Here is a 20252-nt window from a genome sequence, read left to right on the forward strand (position 1 = left end):
ATCTGTGTTTTTATATTAGGTTTATGCATTAGTTCATAGTGTTTTTGTTGTGCATGTTGGTATTTTGGTTGCTATAGTATTATTTATCATTTTTTTTTTTTTTTTGTTAACTTTCGCCATCTGAGTTTACATATTGCTGTTCTGTTATTTGGAGATAGTGAGGGGGAGCTGTGGATGTCAAAAATAGGAGTGCCAAGTGGAGAAACCTAAACCTTTTGACATAATCATCTTTTTGAATTCAGTAGAAGGGTGACAGCAGCAGCCGCAGCCAAAAACATCCGTGCCATGTGTGGGGATAATGCATTCGGACAGAGCACGGCAATAAAATGGTTTTTTAATTTTTAGAAGGAGTGTTTGGACAAAAGTGACTCAGGAAGACCTCAGAGCTTTGAAGAAGATCCACAGTGATCCATGGCACTGTACTTGAGAACTGGCAGATGTGATGCACTGGGATCATTCTACTATCATGCAATGTTTGCAAGCAATGGGGAAGGTTCGAAAGTTATATGTATGGGTACTGCATCCTCTAAGCCAAAAATCACAAAAATCAGCGACTGGCCGAATGCTTGCTTGTCGTCAACTGACTCGTTAATTGATGGCCAGAAATGTTGTCTTTATTCTAACATGAGGAAAAGAAAGGTATGGTTGAGCCCAAACAAAGCAGGAATTTCTAGTACAAAGGCCTGCGTGCATCCACATAATACGAGGTTATATATCTGGTTGAACAGTAAAGGTGGTGTATATCACAAGTTATTCCCCGAGGTGCAACTAATGCTGACATTTTTTGTTAGCAACTTTGATGTCTTGGAGACTCGGTCCAAGAATGATGACCAAGAAGACTGCGTGAAGTGCTGCTACTCCATGAGAACACCTGTCTGCATTCTGCTAGACTGACATAAAGCCCCATACAAGAGTTGGGTGGGGAAGACATTCCGCACTCACCCTGTTCACCTGATCTTGTGCCCTCAAATTTTCATATTTTCCTCTTTGTACAAGCAACCTTCAAGGAACCTGCCTTCTGAATGAAAATGTGCTCCAAATATTGCTCGATGATTTCTTCACCTCAAAACGATGTTATTTCTACAGTTGCAAAATCGAAAAGTTACCCCAGCACTGGCAGACTGTTGTAAACAATGGAGACAGTATTATTGATGACTAAAGTCTGTTATGTGTATCTGTTGAGTTTATTAAACTTGCGCAAAAATACTACGAACTTATGCACCATCCCAATAGTATTGGGCACAATTTTCTGCGAACCGGTTGAAGTTCAGATATTGTTGGTTTCTACCCAATACAGGGTGGCATTTTTATTTCTCTCATTTCATCAAAAGGTATATTAGGGATTTACATGTTGAAGTTTCAAATTTTTGGATGCTATTTTGGTTGTATGTCAGAGTATAGTTTGCTTTCTTGGTGCTTGTGGCAGGCAATCTCATTTTCTCGAGTTGCCACATCACATGCAGAATTCTGTTAGAGCTGGAAAGAGGATGTACAGAAAACAAGATTATTTGACTGTCAAGAAATATCATTCAATTTTAAAAGTTTACTATGTGAAACTACTAAGTTTTGAATTTTTTTTTCTTTCTTTCTAAAAATATGATTGCTTAGAGAAAATGAAACTAGAAATGGTAGGATTACAGAGATTGCATTCTTATTTCATGTTCTCTGATAGGTACTCTGTGTTTAAAGAGAAGCCCCACAACAACTCACAGTCCTGTGCTAGAGACAGAATCATTTTATCTTATGGGTTAAAAATATGGGTTAAAAATTTTTCACACAGCTGCTCCAGAAATAGTCAGTGTTTCTGTGCGATAGGTTCACAGTGCATCGGTTATCCATGGCTATGTTAAAAGTTTGTGGCTTTATCATATTAAGCCATCAGCTAGAGAACCTCAGTCAATTTCTAAACATATTAAAAGAAATGTTTTCAGTTGTTATTTACTCATATCAGAAGTAGTTTAAATTAGACTGTGACACCTTGCAGCTTTTATCAACAGTTAAATCATCTGAGTACGTTGCAAACAAAATTTTTAATATGTTCTTTACACTCATTATTGAAAGTAAAGCAATACTGCTGTATCAGTGTTTTTAACTACATTGAGTCCCTAGAGTATACCAAGAAAACAAGCTATGTAGGTAGTAATTATCAAAATTTTTAGTGTTGTGGCAGGTTACCAGTGCTGCATTGAAAATCCATGCTTCGTAAACCATTCCATCTAACTTTTTAAAATCGAAAGTCAGGAATTGTGTATAAATGTGGAATTGTGTATAAATGTAACTAATGGAACAGTTAACTGAAATTCTCAGCAGTCTAGTTTCACATCATATGTTAACAAAAAATAATGTGAATTTAGCATTTAATAGACAACATCGGTGCAAGTTTCTTTTGTTGCGTCAATGGTGTATTTCTTGATGTGCAGAGTGACTGCAGTCGCCCTTTGTGCAACACATGAATCCTCCAACCCATTGCCAGAATGAATAGTAACTGAAATATAATGATCAGAGCTTTTCACGCAGCTATGCCTTTGAATACATTGTGAAGGGTTCTAAAGTAAAAACCTGCATTCCGAAAAACAAAGAGAAATGATTTTAAATAATGTTGCAGAGAAAAAAGTCGTGAAATAATATAGAGGAAGAATTTTTAATTCTCATTAAAATTATTATCCCTACCTGAGAGAATAATCTGTAGTAGTGTAGCCAAACACCAGAATGAAAAAACCAAACAATAGTTTGGCATGTTTATGTCATTGTTCTGTATCTCTCAAGATCAGTATTAGACAACAAATTTTTGTGGCAACATGTTTTCAAGAGACATCATTGTATGTAGTATTAATAGACTAGATTTGTAGTGGTACAGGCATTTTTCATCCTGTTCCCATGGTTTGCTTGAAGCAAGGCGTATAGTAAAATCAGAAAAGTACCAGTTTCTATTGTAGTCAGTAAAAAGAAAGAGAAGAAAAAGAAGAAGAAGAAGAAGACTGAGTATTCATTGCTTATCAGTGAAACATGTCTATTAAAAAAGTCTTTATTAGTTTTAAAAAATAATAATAATTCCACTCTTGCTTTTGTGTGAATAAGGAACTAAGAAACCACATCACAGTTTAAATCTGATGTGCAGGTTACTTTCACAATTGAACAATCTAAAAAACACACCTGGCTGCCAGAGAACAACTCCCACATTTAGTGAGCACCTTGGAGGCATCTGTGTAAAAACCCTACCAACTCAAATCAGTACTGTGCCTTCCGTCATTTACCAACTCCACAACTTATTGATCTCCAAGAATAATTTGAATCCCCACTGAGTCTTTGACTTCTTAAAGGCTTGGAAATGCTGGTAGGGCTTTTAAGATTCACTTTTAGTTCCCTGATCTTCAGAAGTAAAACCAGACTCTGGGAATTTTTGGTGATAAGTTTTAGCCTATGAGCATTAATTTTGTGATTGGAATTCAAGGCAAATGAAAATATGCCTACTGAAATATCAAATAATGCCAGTATTATTACAGTTGGACTTCCATACAAATTAAGTGCAGAATGCAGTCATTGTAAAACAGGGTTGTAAAATGATATTTCTATTTGAAGATGAATGGCTACATTTAGCCTAAGAATTATCTCGTATCTCAATTATCGCTCTGTGTATTGAACATTGACATGTTTTGTGACAAGTTATTTATTACATTTTAAATGAAAACAAAAATAATCAATTTTTGAAAATATAAGTAATTGGAAATTAAATGAAAATATGTTTAAGATTTTTTGACTTTACATCTGTAAAGACCGTTTCATGTGGAATGTATGGTCATCTGTAAGGACCGTTTCATGTGGGATGTATGGAAGGTACATTAGCATATTTGTTTTCTTTATAAACATTTATTATACATTCTTGTTTTTCTAACCTTTTATACATCCTGAAGGATTCCTGACTATGGATTTATTGGAACTAAAAGTACACCTAATCTAACCTAAATTTCTCCTATGTCGGGGAATTTTTCTAGAAGGAAGGGAAGTCTAATGTTTTAACTTCAGTCAATAAGGGTCTTCAATTTGGGTTTATATTTGATAGGAGAAGACAGAAAAGGGGGTGTTGGGGGTATGGACCTGTACCTGCTTGGACATGTCCATGTCCACTAATGCAGTGCTCCTACTGAACTTCATTTTACCCCATTCCAGCACTAGACATTTAACAGTGCATGTTCTGAAAACTGAGATATCAGGAGTGGTGTTTTCATTATTATTGATTGAGTTTATTCAGTTATTGTATGACGGTTGCCCAGAAAGTAATGCACCAATCTTTTTCCATTCCCTTCAGCCGAAAACATTGCTATGAATGCAAAATGTTACGTATGTGTTATTTGAAATTTCCTGAGTGAGTGTGCCAAGTTTCCATCACTTCTGACAGATAGCGTAGCTGCAGGACAGTTTCAAAATGGGGTCTGTAGGTGATGTGCGTTACAAGCAATGTTCCGTCATTGAATTTCTCATTGCAGAGAAAGAAACTGTGGGGAATATTGGCCGGCTGGTGTGGCCGTGCGGTTCTAGGCGCTTCAGTCTGGAACCGCGTGACCGCTATGGTTGCAGGTTCGAATTCAGCGTGTGATGTCCTTAAGTTAGTTAGGTTTAAGTAGTTCTAAGTTCTAGGGGACTGATGACTACAGATGTTACATCCCATAGTGCTCAGAGCCATTTGAACCATTTTTGGGGAATATTCACAAACACTTTTGCAAACTCTATGGAGCATCAGCTGTCTACAGAAGTACAGTTAGTCGCTGGACACGGAGGGTGAGGTCATCAAAGGTGGTTTGGTGGAGATCAACAATTTGCAGCGGTCGAGGTGACCATCCACAGCTGTCACATATGACACACCTGACCTAGCCCCCTCATACTTGCACTTGTTTGGACCATTGAAGGATGCCATTCGTAGACGTCAGTTTGGGGAAGATGAGGTTAAAGCACTGGCTCCACCACCAGGACAAGGATTGGTGTCGGCAGGGTATACTCACCCTTGTTTTGCATTGGAGGAAGGCCATAGAACGGGATGGAGATTATGTGGAAAATAGGGTGTTCAGATAAAACACCATTCTTTTCTTTCATGTATGTAATTCTCATTATGTTCAATAAAGAATTGTTGAAGAAAAAAATACAGTGCATTACTTTCTGTACAACCGTCGTATTTGCTTGATAATGTTTCTAACGATTCGACATTAACACTGACAAATATGGAATTCTTTTCAGGCTACTTTCGGAACATTTACTACAGAGGTTGTAGCCACATCAAAGGAACTATCGCCGCCAGCGACCTTGCCAGCACCAGTGCCATTGACTCTAAATAATGTGATGGCAGCAGCAGGAATGGGCTTGGTGACAGGTTGCCCGACAACAGTTACCACTACAAGTAGCCCTGTTTCAATTCATTCATCATTTGATGGTGAATTGGCAACTAACTTCACAATGGCCACAAATGTTCTCAACCAAGATGTTGCCCCAGTTGTGCCTCCAAGTACATTACATGGATTTACAAGTATTCAGGAATACAATCTGCAACAGTTAGCAAGCCTTGCAGAGAAGGAGGTTTGTATAATTAATTATGGTCTCAAATTTTGTGGTCTGTGTATGTAAATTGCAAACTGTGTTAACATCTGTGTGTTGCCAGTTTCCGTGTGCTTGAATTTTCTTGGAAAGCAATTTGTGGCAATTGCCCTACTGCTCTGTTAAACAGTTCTGTTTGAAGGGCATTTAGAGGAGTGAGTGAGTGAGGTGGGGGGGGGGGGGGGATATATGCGGGATATTATATTACCGTGTGATTCCTTTCTATATACTTAAGTGGTGGTGGCAAGTGTCTGAAAGTGTTTGTCTGGAGTGTAACCATGTATGGAATTAAAACATGGATGCTAAATGGTTTAGACAATAAGATAATAGAAGCTTTTGAAATGTCGTGCTATGGAAGAATGTTGAAGATGAAGTGGGTAGATAATGTAGCTAATGAGGAGGTATTGAATAAAATTGGGGAGACAAGAAATTTGTGGCACAACTTGACTAAAAGAAGGTATTGGTTGCATTCTGAGACATCAAAGGACACCAGTTTAATACTGGAAGGAAGTGTGGTGGGTAAAATTCGTAGAGGGAGACAAAGTTGAATACAGTAAACAGATTCAGAAGGATGTGTAGGTTGCAGTAGTTATTCGGAGATGAAGAGGCTTGTACAGGGTAGAGTAGCATGAAGAGGAAAACAATCTTCGGACTGAAGACTACCCCTACCACCACCACCACCACCACCACCACGATTACTTTCACAACAAATTTGCATGTATTAAGTCTTCTCAGCAAAATAATAGTATGATTTTACAGTTTTAAACACTGCTGTGAGCCAGCAACAGTACAACAAAAAAATTTGTAGTACACAGCCAACTGTTTGGCTGTATTTACGAATCGCATACATGAGTTTTAGTAAAGAAAGGCCATTAAACATTTTGTTTTTGTCGTAACTGTTAGCAGGGTATTCTCTACTCTTGGGGGGGGGGGGGGCCTCTAAAAGTGCTTCTTGTTTTTAGTTAACATACACTGAGAAAAGAAAGTACTATTAAGATGGTCTAATGTGAAGGCGACTTACGAAACATGTACATTGTTTCACAACAAGACAGAGTCTGCAACCAAGAGGAATTTCACAAATATTGACTTTGGTCACACAAATCTATTATCATCAGTTTTCCTTTATATGTGCTTCTGAACTGAAGAGTACTTGCCACATTCTTTTAGTAATGCAGTGTGAAAACAGGGCTAGTTCCACTCAAATTTTTCAGCTTACTCTTTCAGTACTAAAAGTTTTTTTGATTACTATAAACAAAAGGAGGCTCTTTCTTTAATTCAAAGGTTAATTCGAGCAAGGCTTCCCGGTTTTGTCATTGTTAGATCAATGGCTACATTGACTGGTTCAGTAAACAACGTATACAATTTCAGTATATGTCACTTTCCACATAATTGTCATGTGATTATTAATCATTGACCAGCATTCATTTATTTCTAAAGGAGTGTTTAATGCTCAAGAATTATGACTTTTTTGAGAACAAAAATCTCCTCTCTAAAAATTCACATGAATTCTGCAGACATATATCTTGTGAAACTCTACTCACTTTGTTCCTCTGAGATCCATAGCATTGTAGGCATTGGCGTTCAGGGTGGTGCTGTTTTCCCACACTCCTGTTTAATGTAAAATAATGAGCTTATTGAGTATCAGACCGGATTGGTGATTGGATGAAAGACTTCTTTTCATATAGAACTCAACATGTCACTCATAATGGAAGAAAATTATCAGATGTAAAGGTAATTTCCTATGTACCTCAAGGAAGTGTGATAAGACCATTATTGTTTACATGTATGTAAATGATTTAGTTGAAAGTGCTGGATGCGCTTTAAAATTGTTCGCAGATCAAGAGTTTGTACATAAGAATGTAGCGATGCCGGAAGGCAGTATCAGTTTGCAGAATAACCTGCAGAGGTTTGATGAATGATTGTAGGCCCTGACCGTTGATCATGACTGTAAATAAATGTAACATATTGAAACGTACATGGGAAAAGAAAGTCACCAGTGTAGAACTACACTGTTACTGGGGAAACTGCTGGAAACACTATCAAATGTAAAATATCTAGGAGTAATTATTCAGAGCAACCTTAAGTGGAATAAATTAACACCTCCTGATAGCATCTGAATAATTTACATTCTAGCGTGGTCACCAGTAGTCACCTACACCCCGTACAATCATGTTCTATTTGACGATGTAGATTATATTGATGTTTTACCGTACGTGGTAAGTGTCACTTGTGTGTGTTTATTTATTAGTATCCTATTTATTTATTATGAGTTCTTCCCATTTTGTGAGTTACAGAAATAATCTGCAGAGAACTGAGAGATGGTTCAGTAGACAATCTTTACAATTTCAGTACATGGCACGTACCATGTAATTATCACGTGATTATTAATCATTGTTCTTCATTCATTTATTTTGCCTCAGGGCAGATCTGTTCATGGCAGCTAACCAAAACATGTAATCGGTATTAGAAATAATAGTGTGTGGTCAGGACTGAAAAATTTACATGTTTGCTCTAGTGGAATAACAGGAAAAGAAGCGGCCAGATTGAGATTCATAGGAAGAATCTTACGCAAATGTAACTCATTCACAAATGAAGTGACTTCTGAAGTGCTTGTTCAACCATTTCTTGAATATTGTTCATAAATATGGGGTCCTTACCAGGTAGTAATGATAGAAAAGGTAGAGAAGATCAAATGAAGACTGGTGTGTTTCATCACTGGATTATCTAGTCGGAGTGAGAGCATTACCGAGATGCTCAACAAACTCCATTGACAAACATTAAAAGAGGCATTGTGCATAGCAGAGGTTTACTATTGAAATTTCAAGAGAGTGCTTTCAGGATGAGTTGACAACATATTACGTCCTCCCACATACATCTCATGTAATGGCCACAATGGGAAAATTCAAAAAATTAGAACCAATACAGAGGCTTACCAACGATCATACTTTCCATGTACCATTTGCGTGTGAAATGGGGCAGGGGGGAATCGGTCAGTGGTACCAGAAGTATCCTCCACAACACACCATTAGGTGGCCTGTGGGGTATGATGTAGATGTAGATGATATTGACGTAAAGGAATTAGAAGACTGTGATATCTAAAGCAGAGGATGATACAACTGCATCCTGTTCTTTGTTCTGTAGGCAGCTGTGGCAATACTATTAACATACAAACTCTTGCAATTCGTATCCACATACATTAAAATTTTGTAGATCAGTTTAATCTATTCGTTAGCTGGAACTTTGATGGACATACATATTCCCTGCCTGCATTATCCTCTAATGAAGTCTGACCTTGTAATTCACATTCTATTGACTATGAACTTAGAGGCTGCATTTTAATACAATTTAGCGTGTCATAATGTGATACATTCACTTCGTTACAGATTTCTATTGTAATTAGTGAAATAAATTGTTAATTTGGTCCTCAATGTAATAAACTTTACTTTGTGTACTTACAAATATATTGAAGAGAAATATTGGAAGATTCACTTATTTTATGTTATAAGTGAAACACAAAACAGGAGTCAGAACATACAGTGGAAGTCCAAACGATGGAATGTCCTTGAATAGGCTTTATGTAACTTAGTTAAAGCTTCTGGTAATAGCGTAAGTGGCAGCTGTTAATGCAAGTGAAACAGTGAATGACTTGGACATAAGGCAGCTACCTGTACAGTGGAAATAGATCATATCTGTATTTGTATGGGAAAACCCTCTTCAGGCCGTACAGATATCGGCAATGCAGCTATCCTTTCTTCCTACACACTGTGTTCTAGCTAGCAAAGTGGCATTTTGTCCTGATTGAGTAATAGCAGTGGCTTGTAACAATTGAGTCTAGTGATCTTGTGTAATCCAAATAGAGGAAAGTAATAACATTGACACAGTCCGTAAAGTGCTAACCGCAAAATAATTATTATTGTAGATACCGACATACATAGCTGTGGAAATCTGCATCAGTATGGGCTTTTATATGAAAAACATGTATTTCTGCAGGTATGAGGGTATGTTGAATGTATGTAGGATGTGCTATCTACAGTGTCATTGTCTATAGAATGTTCAGTCATAAATGATTTGTGCAAAACGTTTCTTCTCTCTTGAACATTTACTGGTAAATGGTAGATGGTCTATGTAGGAAGACTTTCGTGTACTATTCTTTTTAAAATTTTGTATTGATGTCATAGTATTATTTCATAACAGGATGTAGCAAGTGATAAAGTTTCAGTTGCTTTCCTTGCACTCCTCAAATTAAATTTGAAGTTATGATTAAGAAGTCTGGGTAGGAGGAGGAACAGGAAGAGGAAGAGGACAGCAGATGTTATGTGTGGTTGATCTATGATTGGTTTGAGTCCTGTTAAATTAAAAATTGACACAACAGTGAAGATGTGAAGAGAGAAAACTCTGATTTAGACCGAGCAATGTGATGCAGTGGAGTCTCATTTGGGAGGAATGAGATTAAAAGTTGAGCTATTACACAGCTATAGCCTTTTGGTTTCTTACATGCCGTTTGTTGCTCATTGAAGTACTATTGGGTTCAAAGTGGCTGCAAAGTAATTTATAGTAGCTTTACTTCATGAAACACACATTTTAAGCCAAGATCTTGTTTTAGAATTGGAATTTGCATGCCTGTTCAAGATGATGATCACTATGTGTGTGTATGGCTGTGCATGCTTGGAATTGCATTTCACTTTATTCCAAAAGAAGAATTAGGATTTTTGTAATAGATCTTAGCATAACTCTGGTTTATTTGAAATATTTTAATTACACTAATGTTCATAAATTCACCTGTTGAGTGTACTGTGGGGGTTTGGTAAGATTATCCATTGTAATACTACAGTTTTGTGAAGAGCTGCTGTACTATACTATTCCACCACTATATGTCCACCCTTTCACATATTCTCATCCAGAAGTTTCATTGCACTTCACCAAAGTTTGTGCTATTGTCTCTTAAGGCATAATGACATGGTTTTACTTACAAGAAAATTTTCCTTGATGAAGGAGAAAGGAGTATGATATAATTCCCTGCATTTGATGGTAAGAGACTAACTGTAATGAGATTTGAATGTTGAGATTTGTCAGTGTTTGAAGACAAGGAGGAGGTGGGTTTGTGTATGTATGTTAAGGTTCAACCTATCATTGACAACAAGGTCATTAAGAGACAGAACAGAAGCTCAGATTTTGGAAGAAAATTGTTCGTGCTCATTTCAAAGGAACCATCCTATTATTCACACGAAGAATATTATGGAAACAACAGAAAATGTAAATCTGGGTGGCTGGAAGGGAATTGTAGCTGCTTTCCTCCTGAGTACAATGCCTTGCCACTAAGCTACTTTGCTCAGTTCAGTGATTGGGTTGTGAAATGTGTTTCCAAAATGTGAGAAAGACAAAACCACCATTTGACATACTTTTGCTTGTGTGGTATTATAGTTAGAAACTACACAGTGTTTACAGTTTAGGTATCTTCTCTTTCTTGGAGTTATGCATTGCAATATCGACATGTGCATTTTTGTTAAATAGGAAGGCTGTGCATGAAATCATATTTGACTGTTCTGTTTTGTTGGTCTATCAAACTGTTTGTATTAAAGAAGATGCTAATTTTTCAGGTTGCAGTCGGTGCCTCTGCAGTAAATGTAACTAGTACTCATCCGCCTGCTAGCTCAAATCCGAGCCCTACTCCATCATTCACATTAGCAGATCTGTTCTCTGGTGATTTCAGTTCAACAAACAATGCAATCAATAATCTTCAAGCGCTTGCAAAGTTGGGGAGTGTCACACTCAACAACCAAGGTAAGTTTTCTCAAGTGTCCATGTTCAGTAAATTTGAAGTGGAAATAACCAGAGGGATGTTACAGAACTGTTCGGAGGTGTAGCTACTACTCCACTTCCACAAATTACATTGCATAGTTACAGGCAAAGCTTGTTTTTATCCCTGTGTTTTTCTCCTCATCAATTGAAAGAAATGCACGCTTCATTTCATCATCATATCTCATCAATGCAACTATCTTAGGCAATAAATTTGCAACAAAAGGCATTAATTATCCAAGGTACAGCAATACATCTCCGTAGAACTAACATTAGCAATAGGCTCCATGACACTAGTTAAACAAGCTGAGCTACCCCCCCCCCCCCCCCCCCCCCCCCCTTACTTGCCATGAGCCCGCCGGTTGCTCACTGCTTGGATGCGCATATGAGTGAGCAAACTTGCACAAGCAGATCAGTGAACAGGCTAGACTTAGAGAATGTGGAAGGTAAGTGGCTAGGTTGATGTTAAATCTAGCCGGGATTAATGGAGTGTGCTGGCAGGAAGAACAGTATCTTTCTCAGGTGAATACTTGATTTTAAACTCTAAATCAAATAGCGATACTGCAGGAGAGCGTCCAATGATGATCAAGAAAATTTTAATGTGGGCGATCTACAAAAAAAGTAGTGAAGAGATACTCATAGCCAAAATATGCATTAAGTCACAACCTATCAAACTAGTAAAATTTTGTATGCCTGCTCACAAGATGGAAAAACATATTTGATGAAATAATAATTCTGATAGTGTTATATGATGGAAATAAGTTATTCAGTACAATCAAACAATGGCAAATCCAAGATGGAATAACAGCAATATGGAAAGGGTGGATTACTACTCACCACATAGGGGAGGCATTGAGTCACAGAAGACACGATGATGAAGACTAACTTTCTCTCTTTCTTTCTTGCACATGTGTTTTAGTTCTGAAATATATTATCTTTACTACATGGTGAGTAGTTACTTTTATTCCTTCTATTATTTGAATTCCACCTAGGATTTCCATTATGTTTGTGTACTGTCTTATTTATTATATTGAGACTTTTAAAAATGTGTACAGAGCATTTAATTAAAGTTTGTTCTTCAGTGGTATCAAAACACCAAATGAGGTGAAGTGATAGCATGCATATTAGTGTAACTCCCTCTCTTGTTAATATGCAGTATGCAGAAGGTATTTTGTTTGTTGCGACATGCTCTGTACTTCTGTTGAGCTATGTCACTGTTGACTACTGCATAAATAAATTAGTCCAAGTGAAGTAACTCTTATTTATTATAACTCTCAAAGTGCCTTGACATGAACACTGGTACACAATATTCCATACAGACACGAGATTAGTCGTGACAAGTTATCACTTCCATTAGTAATGTCCTCCTAAGACTAAGTTCACGTAGGCACTGCATCATTAGTGCTGTAGTGTCTGTCTATTGTCCACTACACTCCCAGGTAACTTCATAATTGCGATGGTAGTCTTGTTGACTGTAGAATGAGACACTCGAAATTTAGCTGTGTTATAACTTGACGTAGGTGGCAGTATGGGAGCTGCGTGATTGGCTGTGTTGTCTGTGATAGCGAGTTCATTGCCTCTGGCTCTCCTGGCTGAATGGTTTCATCATTGTCCTTTGTTAATGTCTGTGGGAGATGTGACAAAGAAGTTCCTTTGTCGATGGCGACCTCTGTTGATCAGTTGCCGTGACTTGTTTTGTGACATGGGAAGGAATGTATGCAGTAGGAGGTGCCAGAGAATTCAACATCCCCTCCCCATTCAAGAGAGAGGAGGTGAAGCCTCTATGTCAGCCATTAGGGTTGTGGACGATGTCCATCTGCATCTTGGGCCTCTTTGTTGTCACTGATGAGGTCTGTGTCTGTTAACTCAGGAACTAGCAGGGTGTCTTGAGATGGTAAATTGTGTGCCATTATCTGTCACGATGGTGAGGGGAAGTACTTCCACTGTGAAAATATGGTTAGGTGCTCTGACAGTTTGGGACATCACTGTACTGTGCATTTATCAACATAAGAATAACTTGTGGAAGTTTCTACCAGAATGAGCCAATAACTTTTGGGAGGCTTGTACCAGAATGAGCGAATTAGTCCCAAGAAAGGGACAGCACATCATCCATCTACATCTACGTGATTACTCTGCTTTCACAATTAAGTACCTGGCAGAGGGTTCAATGAACCACCTTCAAGCTGTCTCTCTACTGTTCCACTCTTGAACAGAGCGCTGGGAGAAATGAGCACTTAAATTTTTCTGTGCGTGCCCTAATTTCTCTTATTTTATCATGATGATCATATTTCCCTATGTAGGTGGGTGCCAACAGAATGTTTTCACAATTGGAGGTGAATACTGGTGATTGAAATTTCATTAGAAGATTCTGTCGCAACGAAGAACGCCTTTGGTTTAATGATAGCCACTCCAATTCACGTATCATGTCTGTGACACCATCTCCCCTATTTTGCGATAGTACAATCGAGCTACCCTTCTTTGAACTTTTTCGATGTCATCCGTCAGTTCCACCTGCTGCAGATCCCATACTGCACAGCAATACTCCAGAATAGGGCAGACAAGTGTAGTGTAAGCAGTCTCTTTAGTAGATCTGTTGCACCTCTAAGTGTTCTGCCAATGAATCACAATCTTTGGTTTGCTCTACCCACAACATTACCTACGTGATCATTCCAATTTAGCTTATTTGTAATTGTAATCCGTAAGAATTAGTTGAATTTACAGCCTTCAGATTTGTGTGACTTACCGCGTAATCGAAATTTAGTAGATTTCTTTTAGTACTCAGGTGAATAACTCGCACTTTTCTTTATTCAGGGTCAGTTGCCACTTTTTGCACCATACAGATATCTTATCTAAATCATTTTGCAATTTGTTTGGATCATCTGATGACTTTACAAGATGATAAATGACAGCATCATCTACAAATAATCTAAGAGGGCTACTCAGATTGTCTCCTGTGTTGTTAATATAAATCAGGAACAATATGGGGCCTATAACACTTCCTTGGGGAACGCCGGATATTACTTCTGTTTTACTCGATGACTTTCCATTTATTACTACGAACTGTGATCCTTCTGACAGGAAATCATGAATCTAGTCTCACAACTGAGGTGATATTCCATAGGCATATGGTTTGGTTAGAAGATACTTGAAAGGAATGATGTCAAAAGCCTTCTGGAAATCTAAAAATATGGAATCAATTTGACATCTCCTGTCGATAGCACTCATTACTTCATGAGTATAAAAGCTAGTTGTGTTTCGCAAGAATGATATTTTCTAATTCTGTGCTGACTATGTGTCAATAAATCATTTTCTACAAGGTACTTCATAATGTTCGAATACAGTATATGTTCCAAAACCTTACTGCAAATCGACATTAGTGTTATGGGCCTGTAATTCAGTGGATTACTTCTACTTCCCTCTTTCGATATTGGTATGACTTGAGCAATTTTCCAGTCTTTAGGTACGTTGTATGTAATTGCTAAATATGGAGCTATTGTATCAGCATACTCTGAGAGAACCTGACTGGTGTGCAATCTGTATCGGATTTATGAAGTGATTTAATCTGCTTTGCTACACCAAGGATATCTACTTATGTGGTTCTCATCTTGGCAGTTGTTCTTGATTGGAATTCAGGAATATTTACTTTGTCTTGTTTAGTGAAGGAGTTTCGGAAGACCGTGTTTAATAACTCTGCTTTAGTGGCACTGTTGTAAGTGACTTCACCATTGTTATCGCACAGAATCTCTTTGGGTTTTCTGCCAAATTCCGAGACAGACGTTCATAGCGGAAATTACTAAAAGCATCTCACATTGAAGCATGGGCTGTATTTGGAACTTCTGCAAACTTTCCCAATCTTGAGGATTTTGCGTTCTTTTAAAATTTGGCATGCTTTTTTTTGTGGCGGTCTTCGTAGCAACGAGCACCGCCACACTTTTAGTAGCGGGCCGACCGGTCCGCTGGAACAGTGTACAAAGAAATGAAAACACAAACACTCGGATTGAATGAAAGTCGGTACTTATCTTTATTACGTAGATACAGAAACACAGTGGTGAACATTGTCTCTACAGCAATCGGTCTGGTTCGAGTCGGGCAGCTAGGTCAGCGTCGGCTGACGACAAATAACAACTCGGCTGCGATGTACCCCCACTGACTAACAAGTACACTCTGCGGTGGCGAGTCTGCAACACAGCGGCCGAATCCAGAACTGAACTAGCGCTCGCGACGGCAGTGCTTAAGAAGCCAGTCGTGGCGCGCGCAGACTTGCGGCGATTTCCTTAATCGCTGGCGCTGCTTGTGCGGACGGCGTCCGGACTGATGCTGCCAACCTTTTGGCAGCGGGCTCGGTTGGCCGGACTGGCTAGGATATAACACTCCTCCCCCCCAAATCGCCGCACCGTCGTTGAATAATGACGTGGCGAGCGTCGACGGCGGGGGAGGGGTCTGGCCGCAGGCGTAGCAGAAGAGACCGGGGCGGAGACTGTTGCCGGCGGCAGTCCCCGGTCCGCACCCCAGCATTGGCTGCGCGGGGCCTCGGGAAACACCGACGGAAAACCGAGGTCAGGGTGCACGCCTGGGACCACGGGCGCAGCTTCTGGTACTGGATGCGACGGGGCGTCGGGACCCACGAAGAGAGGCAGCGTCTCCTGACGCTGCGTCGACGGCTGCTTAGTGGGCGCCGGACAAGGCGCTGCGGTGTCATACTCCTTGGGGGTGCCCAAGGAAAGCGGCTGCCGGACAGGCTGCACAGCCACCCCTTGGGATGGCGGCCCGACTGAGGGGTCGACGTCCATCTGCTCCGAAGGCGGTGGCGACTGAAGAGGGACCGCAGGCGCCGGAGCGACCACCTGGGGCGCTCCCGGATGAAGCTGCGCGGGAGGCATCAACGGGACGGGCTGTCGGCGTAGTAGCGGCGACGGCTGCTGCTGCTGCCCTGGGGGCGGCAGCGAAGTCGGAAGGCGCGGCTGGAACCCGCCACGGTCCAAATCTGTGGACAAAGAACGAGCGGCAGAATCCGGGTGGCCAGCGCGGCGCAACTGGTTCAGATGCCTCCTGTGCACCCCAGTTGTACCTTGAACAGTATGAAAACCGCGACCCTGGACACTTATCACGGTGCCTCGTTCCCAACGACGGCGACCGTGATAAACTCTGAAAAAAACGGCGTCGTTGCGCTGAAAACGCGTGCGATGCTCAGAAGCGGCGGGTCGATCCGGGGGGTGCAACAACTGTAGTAGGGTGCGATGACGACGGCCGTGGAGAAGCTCCGCAGGCGAAGGGCCGTCGCGTGGCGTGGTCCGGTACGACGACAGGAACGTGATGAGGGCCTGCTGACGAGAGTGCGTAGCACGAAGGCGGTCCATATGATCCTTGAATGTGCGTACAAAACGTTCCGCTGCACCATTCGATTGAGGGTGGAACGGCGGAGTAAGAACATGGCGAATGCCATTGGCAGAACAAAAACTTTCAAATTCAGCAGAGGTAAATTGTGGACCATTGTCAGACACTAAAACTTCTGGAAGACCCTCAATACAAAAAATTGAAGTCAACGCCTTTATAGTTTGTGCAGACGTTGTAGACTGCATGGGCACAACAAACGGAAAATGACTAAATGCATCTATCACGATGAGCCAACGAGAATTCCAATATGGACCAGCGAAATCAATATGTACTCGCTGCCAGGGACCGGCAGGTCGTGCCCACTCAAAATAGCGTTGAGGCGGAGCAGCTTGGTGTTCGGCACACGTCGAACAATCTGTAGACATCTGCGTAATCTGCTTATCAATGCCGATCCACGTACAATGACGGCGGGGAAGCTGCTTGGTGTGGACCACTCCCCAATGACCTTGATGCAACAAGTCGAGGACCTTGGATTGGAGCACTTGGGGAACCACTACACGAAGCTGGTCATTCTCGGTGCGTAACAGCAAAACTCCGAGCGAAACAGACAACAGATGACGTTGCGGATAATAGCGACGAACCACAGGATCCGATATGTCCTTTGCCTTGGACGGCCAACCACGTTGAACAAAACGTAATAGTAAACTCAGATGAGGATCTGTAGCTGTCTCACGTGCCACCCGACGATAATCAATCGGAAAATCCCGGAGGGATTGATGCTCATCGGCATCAGTCTGATGGCAAGAGTCTTCAGAGGAATCGAAGACATCATCCGCAGCAATCGGCAATCTAGAAAGCGCGTCAGCGTTTGCATGCTGAGCTGTGGGGCAATACAGTATCTCATACTGGTATTGTGATAACAAAAGAGCCCAACGTTGTAGTCTCTGTGCTGTCCGCTGAGGAACTGGTTTAGACGGATGAAACAGGGACGTCAGGGGCTTGTGATCTGTTACTAAATAGAATGGTCTACCATAGAGGTAGTGATGGAATTTTGTGACACCGAACACAATAGCCAACGCTTCCTTGTCCAATTGGCTATAATTACACTGAGCTTTGTTTAGCAATTTAGATGCGAACGCAATAGGACGTTCGGTGTTACCGACGCGGTGAGACAACACAGCACCTAGGCCGAAGGAAGAGGCATCACAAGCTAACACTAGAGGCTTGTTTGGGTCGTAATGGACCAGACAACGATCATTCAATAAAGCCTCTTTAAGCTTCTGAAAGGCTGATTGGCAATCAGCTGACCACACAAACGGAACATTCTTACGGCGGAGACGATACAACGGTGCAGCAATCTGGGAAGCATTAGGTATAAACCTAATATAATATGTCAATTTGCCAAGAACTGCTTGCAATTCATGCAGATTGCGAGGGGCGGGCAAATCACGAATAGCTGCTAAATGTGACTGGGAGGGATGAATGCCTTGAGCATTAATAACATGTCCCAGATACTCCATCTCCGTAAGGAAAAATGAACATTTATCGATGTTGCAACGTAGGCCTGCCTGAGACAACACTGTAAACAAACACTCCAAATTACGTAAATGTTCAGCAGGCGTCCGACCGGACACAACAATATCGTCTAAATAGTTGCAACACGATGGCACATTAGCCAGAAGTTGTGACAAAAAACGCTGAAAAACAGCTGGAGCTGACGCACAACCAAAAGGCAAACGCAGAAAACGGAACAACCCCAACGACGTGTTGATGACAAAATACTGTTGTGATTGCTCGTCGAGGGGCAATTGCAAATATGCTTCACGGAGATCAATTTTGGAAAAGAAACGAGCTTCCCCTAACTTATCCATCAGCTCGTCTGGTCTAGGCAAAGGAAAAGAATCAATGACAGTCTGAGGATTAACTGTCGACTTAAAATCAGCACACAAACGTAACTTGCCAGACGGTTTCTTTATAATAACTAAGGGAGAAGCCCACTGGCTCGCTGAAACGGGTTGAATAACACCGTTGTTTTGCCAACGACGAAGTTCCTCTTCTACAGGTGCCCGGAGGGCGTGAGGCACTGGACGAGCACGAAAAAATCGAGGCTGAGCATTATCTTTTAACGTAATATGAGCTGCAAAGTTCGCAGCACAACCTAGTTCGTCTTTAAATATGTCACTGTATCGTTTACACAAATCGGTTATGCTGTCTTGAGGAACAACCACAGAATTAATTTGCAACACATTGTCTTGGATAGACAGGCCAAACAAGTCAAAACAGTCTAATCCGAAAATGTTTACACTGTCTGTAGCGCGGAGCACTGTGAATGAAACTGTTTTTGTATTGCCACGGAATGTGGCTGGCACGCTACATACACCTAACACAGGAATTTGTTCTCCACTATACGTAGCCAAAGAATGTTTTGCCGCTGAAAGTTTAGGGCGGCCGATAGCCGCATACGTAGCACTATTGATGAGAGTCACAGACGCACCAGTGTCTAATTGAAAATTGAAGGTCTTATCCTGGATGCGGAGCTTCACAAATAGTTTATTACACTGTCGCTGGATCGGTGCAGTGGAGGCGGAAGACACAAAATCAGCGCATTTAGCGCGCGTTCGCTGCTTACGACAACTCGTGGGTTGGGCGGGTGGAACAACAACTCCCGCTTCACTTGCAGTCTGTACATCACTTTTAACAGCGTGTGAATTACGCTGGGGTCGCATAGCAGAGGGCTGGGTGGGTGGCTTATTGCGAACAAGTTTATTACCCACACGAACCGTGGAAGAGTCTGTAAACGCGACCTTCTGGGCGGGCTGGCTTTGAATAACATGAATATCCATGGGCTGGGCAGCACTAGAATTGTTCTTGCGTTTACGCAAACAAACAGTCTGGATGTGTCCTTTCCTTTGACAAAAGTGACAAACCGCGTTTCGTAACGGGCAACGTTCTCGAGGATGAGCGAGAACACACTTAGGGCAAGACTTAACCCTATCATTTTGCACACGCGGCTGACGAATGTTTTTAACATGACGCGGCCGGCTAGTGTTTACAGTCTGACTCTGCCGGTGGGGCCGCGGGCGCGACATAACTTGCTTAGCACAGGCAATTTGAGAAATACATGGCTGATCTAACTCACACTCAGCATAGTCAAAAGTATCTTGGGCTTCAGTGATGTTCATCACCGTCTCTAATGACGGGTCAGGCAACTTTAAGATAGCAGCACGAATACGAGAATCTGCAATGTTTTGAGTAATAGCGTCTCGTAACATGACATCACTGTAGGAAGCTCCACACACACAATTAAATCGGCACTGACGGGTGAGGCCCCGTAAATCTGTTAACCACTGTTTATGAGATTGATGTGGCAGTTTCTTTAATCGGAAGAACTTGAATCTGGCTGCTGCCACATGAACTCGCGACTCGAAATACTCAGCAAGCTTGTTAACAACAACGTCATACTCTAAAGCTTCTGGCTTGGATTCCGGAAACAACTTACAAAGTAGTCTATAGACTTCCATGCCTGCAGTGGAAATTAA

General features: G+C 41.0%; 1 protein-coding gene across 1 annotated transcript in view; it reads left to right on the plus strand.

Annotated features, from left to right (window-relative positions):
* The window catches only part of LOC126094486 (B-box type zinc finger protein ncl-1-like), a 161050-nt gene that overhangs the window by 86218 nt on the left and 54580 nt on the right, over positions 1-20252 (plus strand). The window contains exons 8-9 of the mRNA XM_049908883.1: positions 5230-5565; positions 11181-11364. Of these exons, the coding sequence (XP_049764840.1) occupies positions 5230-5565; positions 11181-11364 (520 nt within the window). The remainder of the gene's footprint in view (positions 1-5229; positions 5566-11180; positions 11365-20252) is intronic.

Source organism: Schistocerca cancellata, chromosome 8, assembly GCF_023864275.1.
Source record: "Schistocerca cancellata isolate TAMUIC-IGC-003103 chromosome 8, iqSchCanc2.1, whole genome shotgun sequence".
Taxonomy (NCBI): domain Eukaryota; kingdom Metazoa; phylum Arthropoda; class Insecta; order Orthoptera; family Acrididae; genus Schistocerca; species Schistocerca cancellata.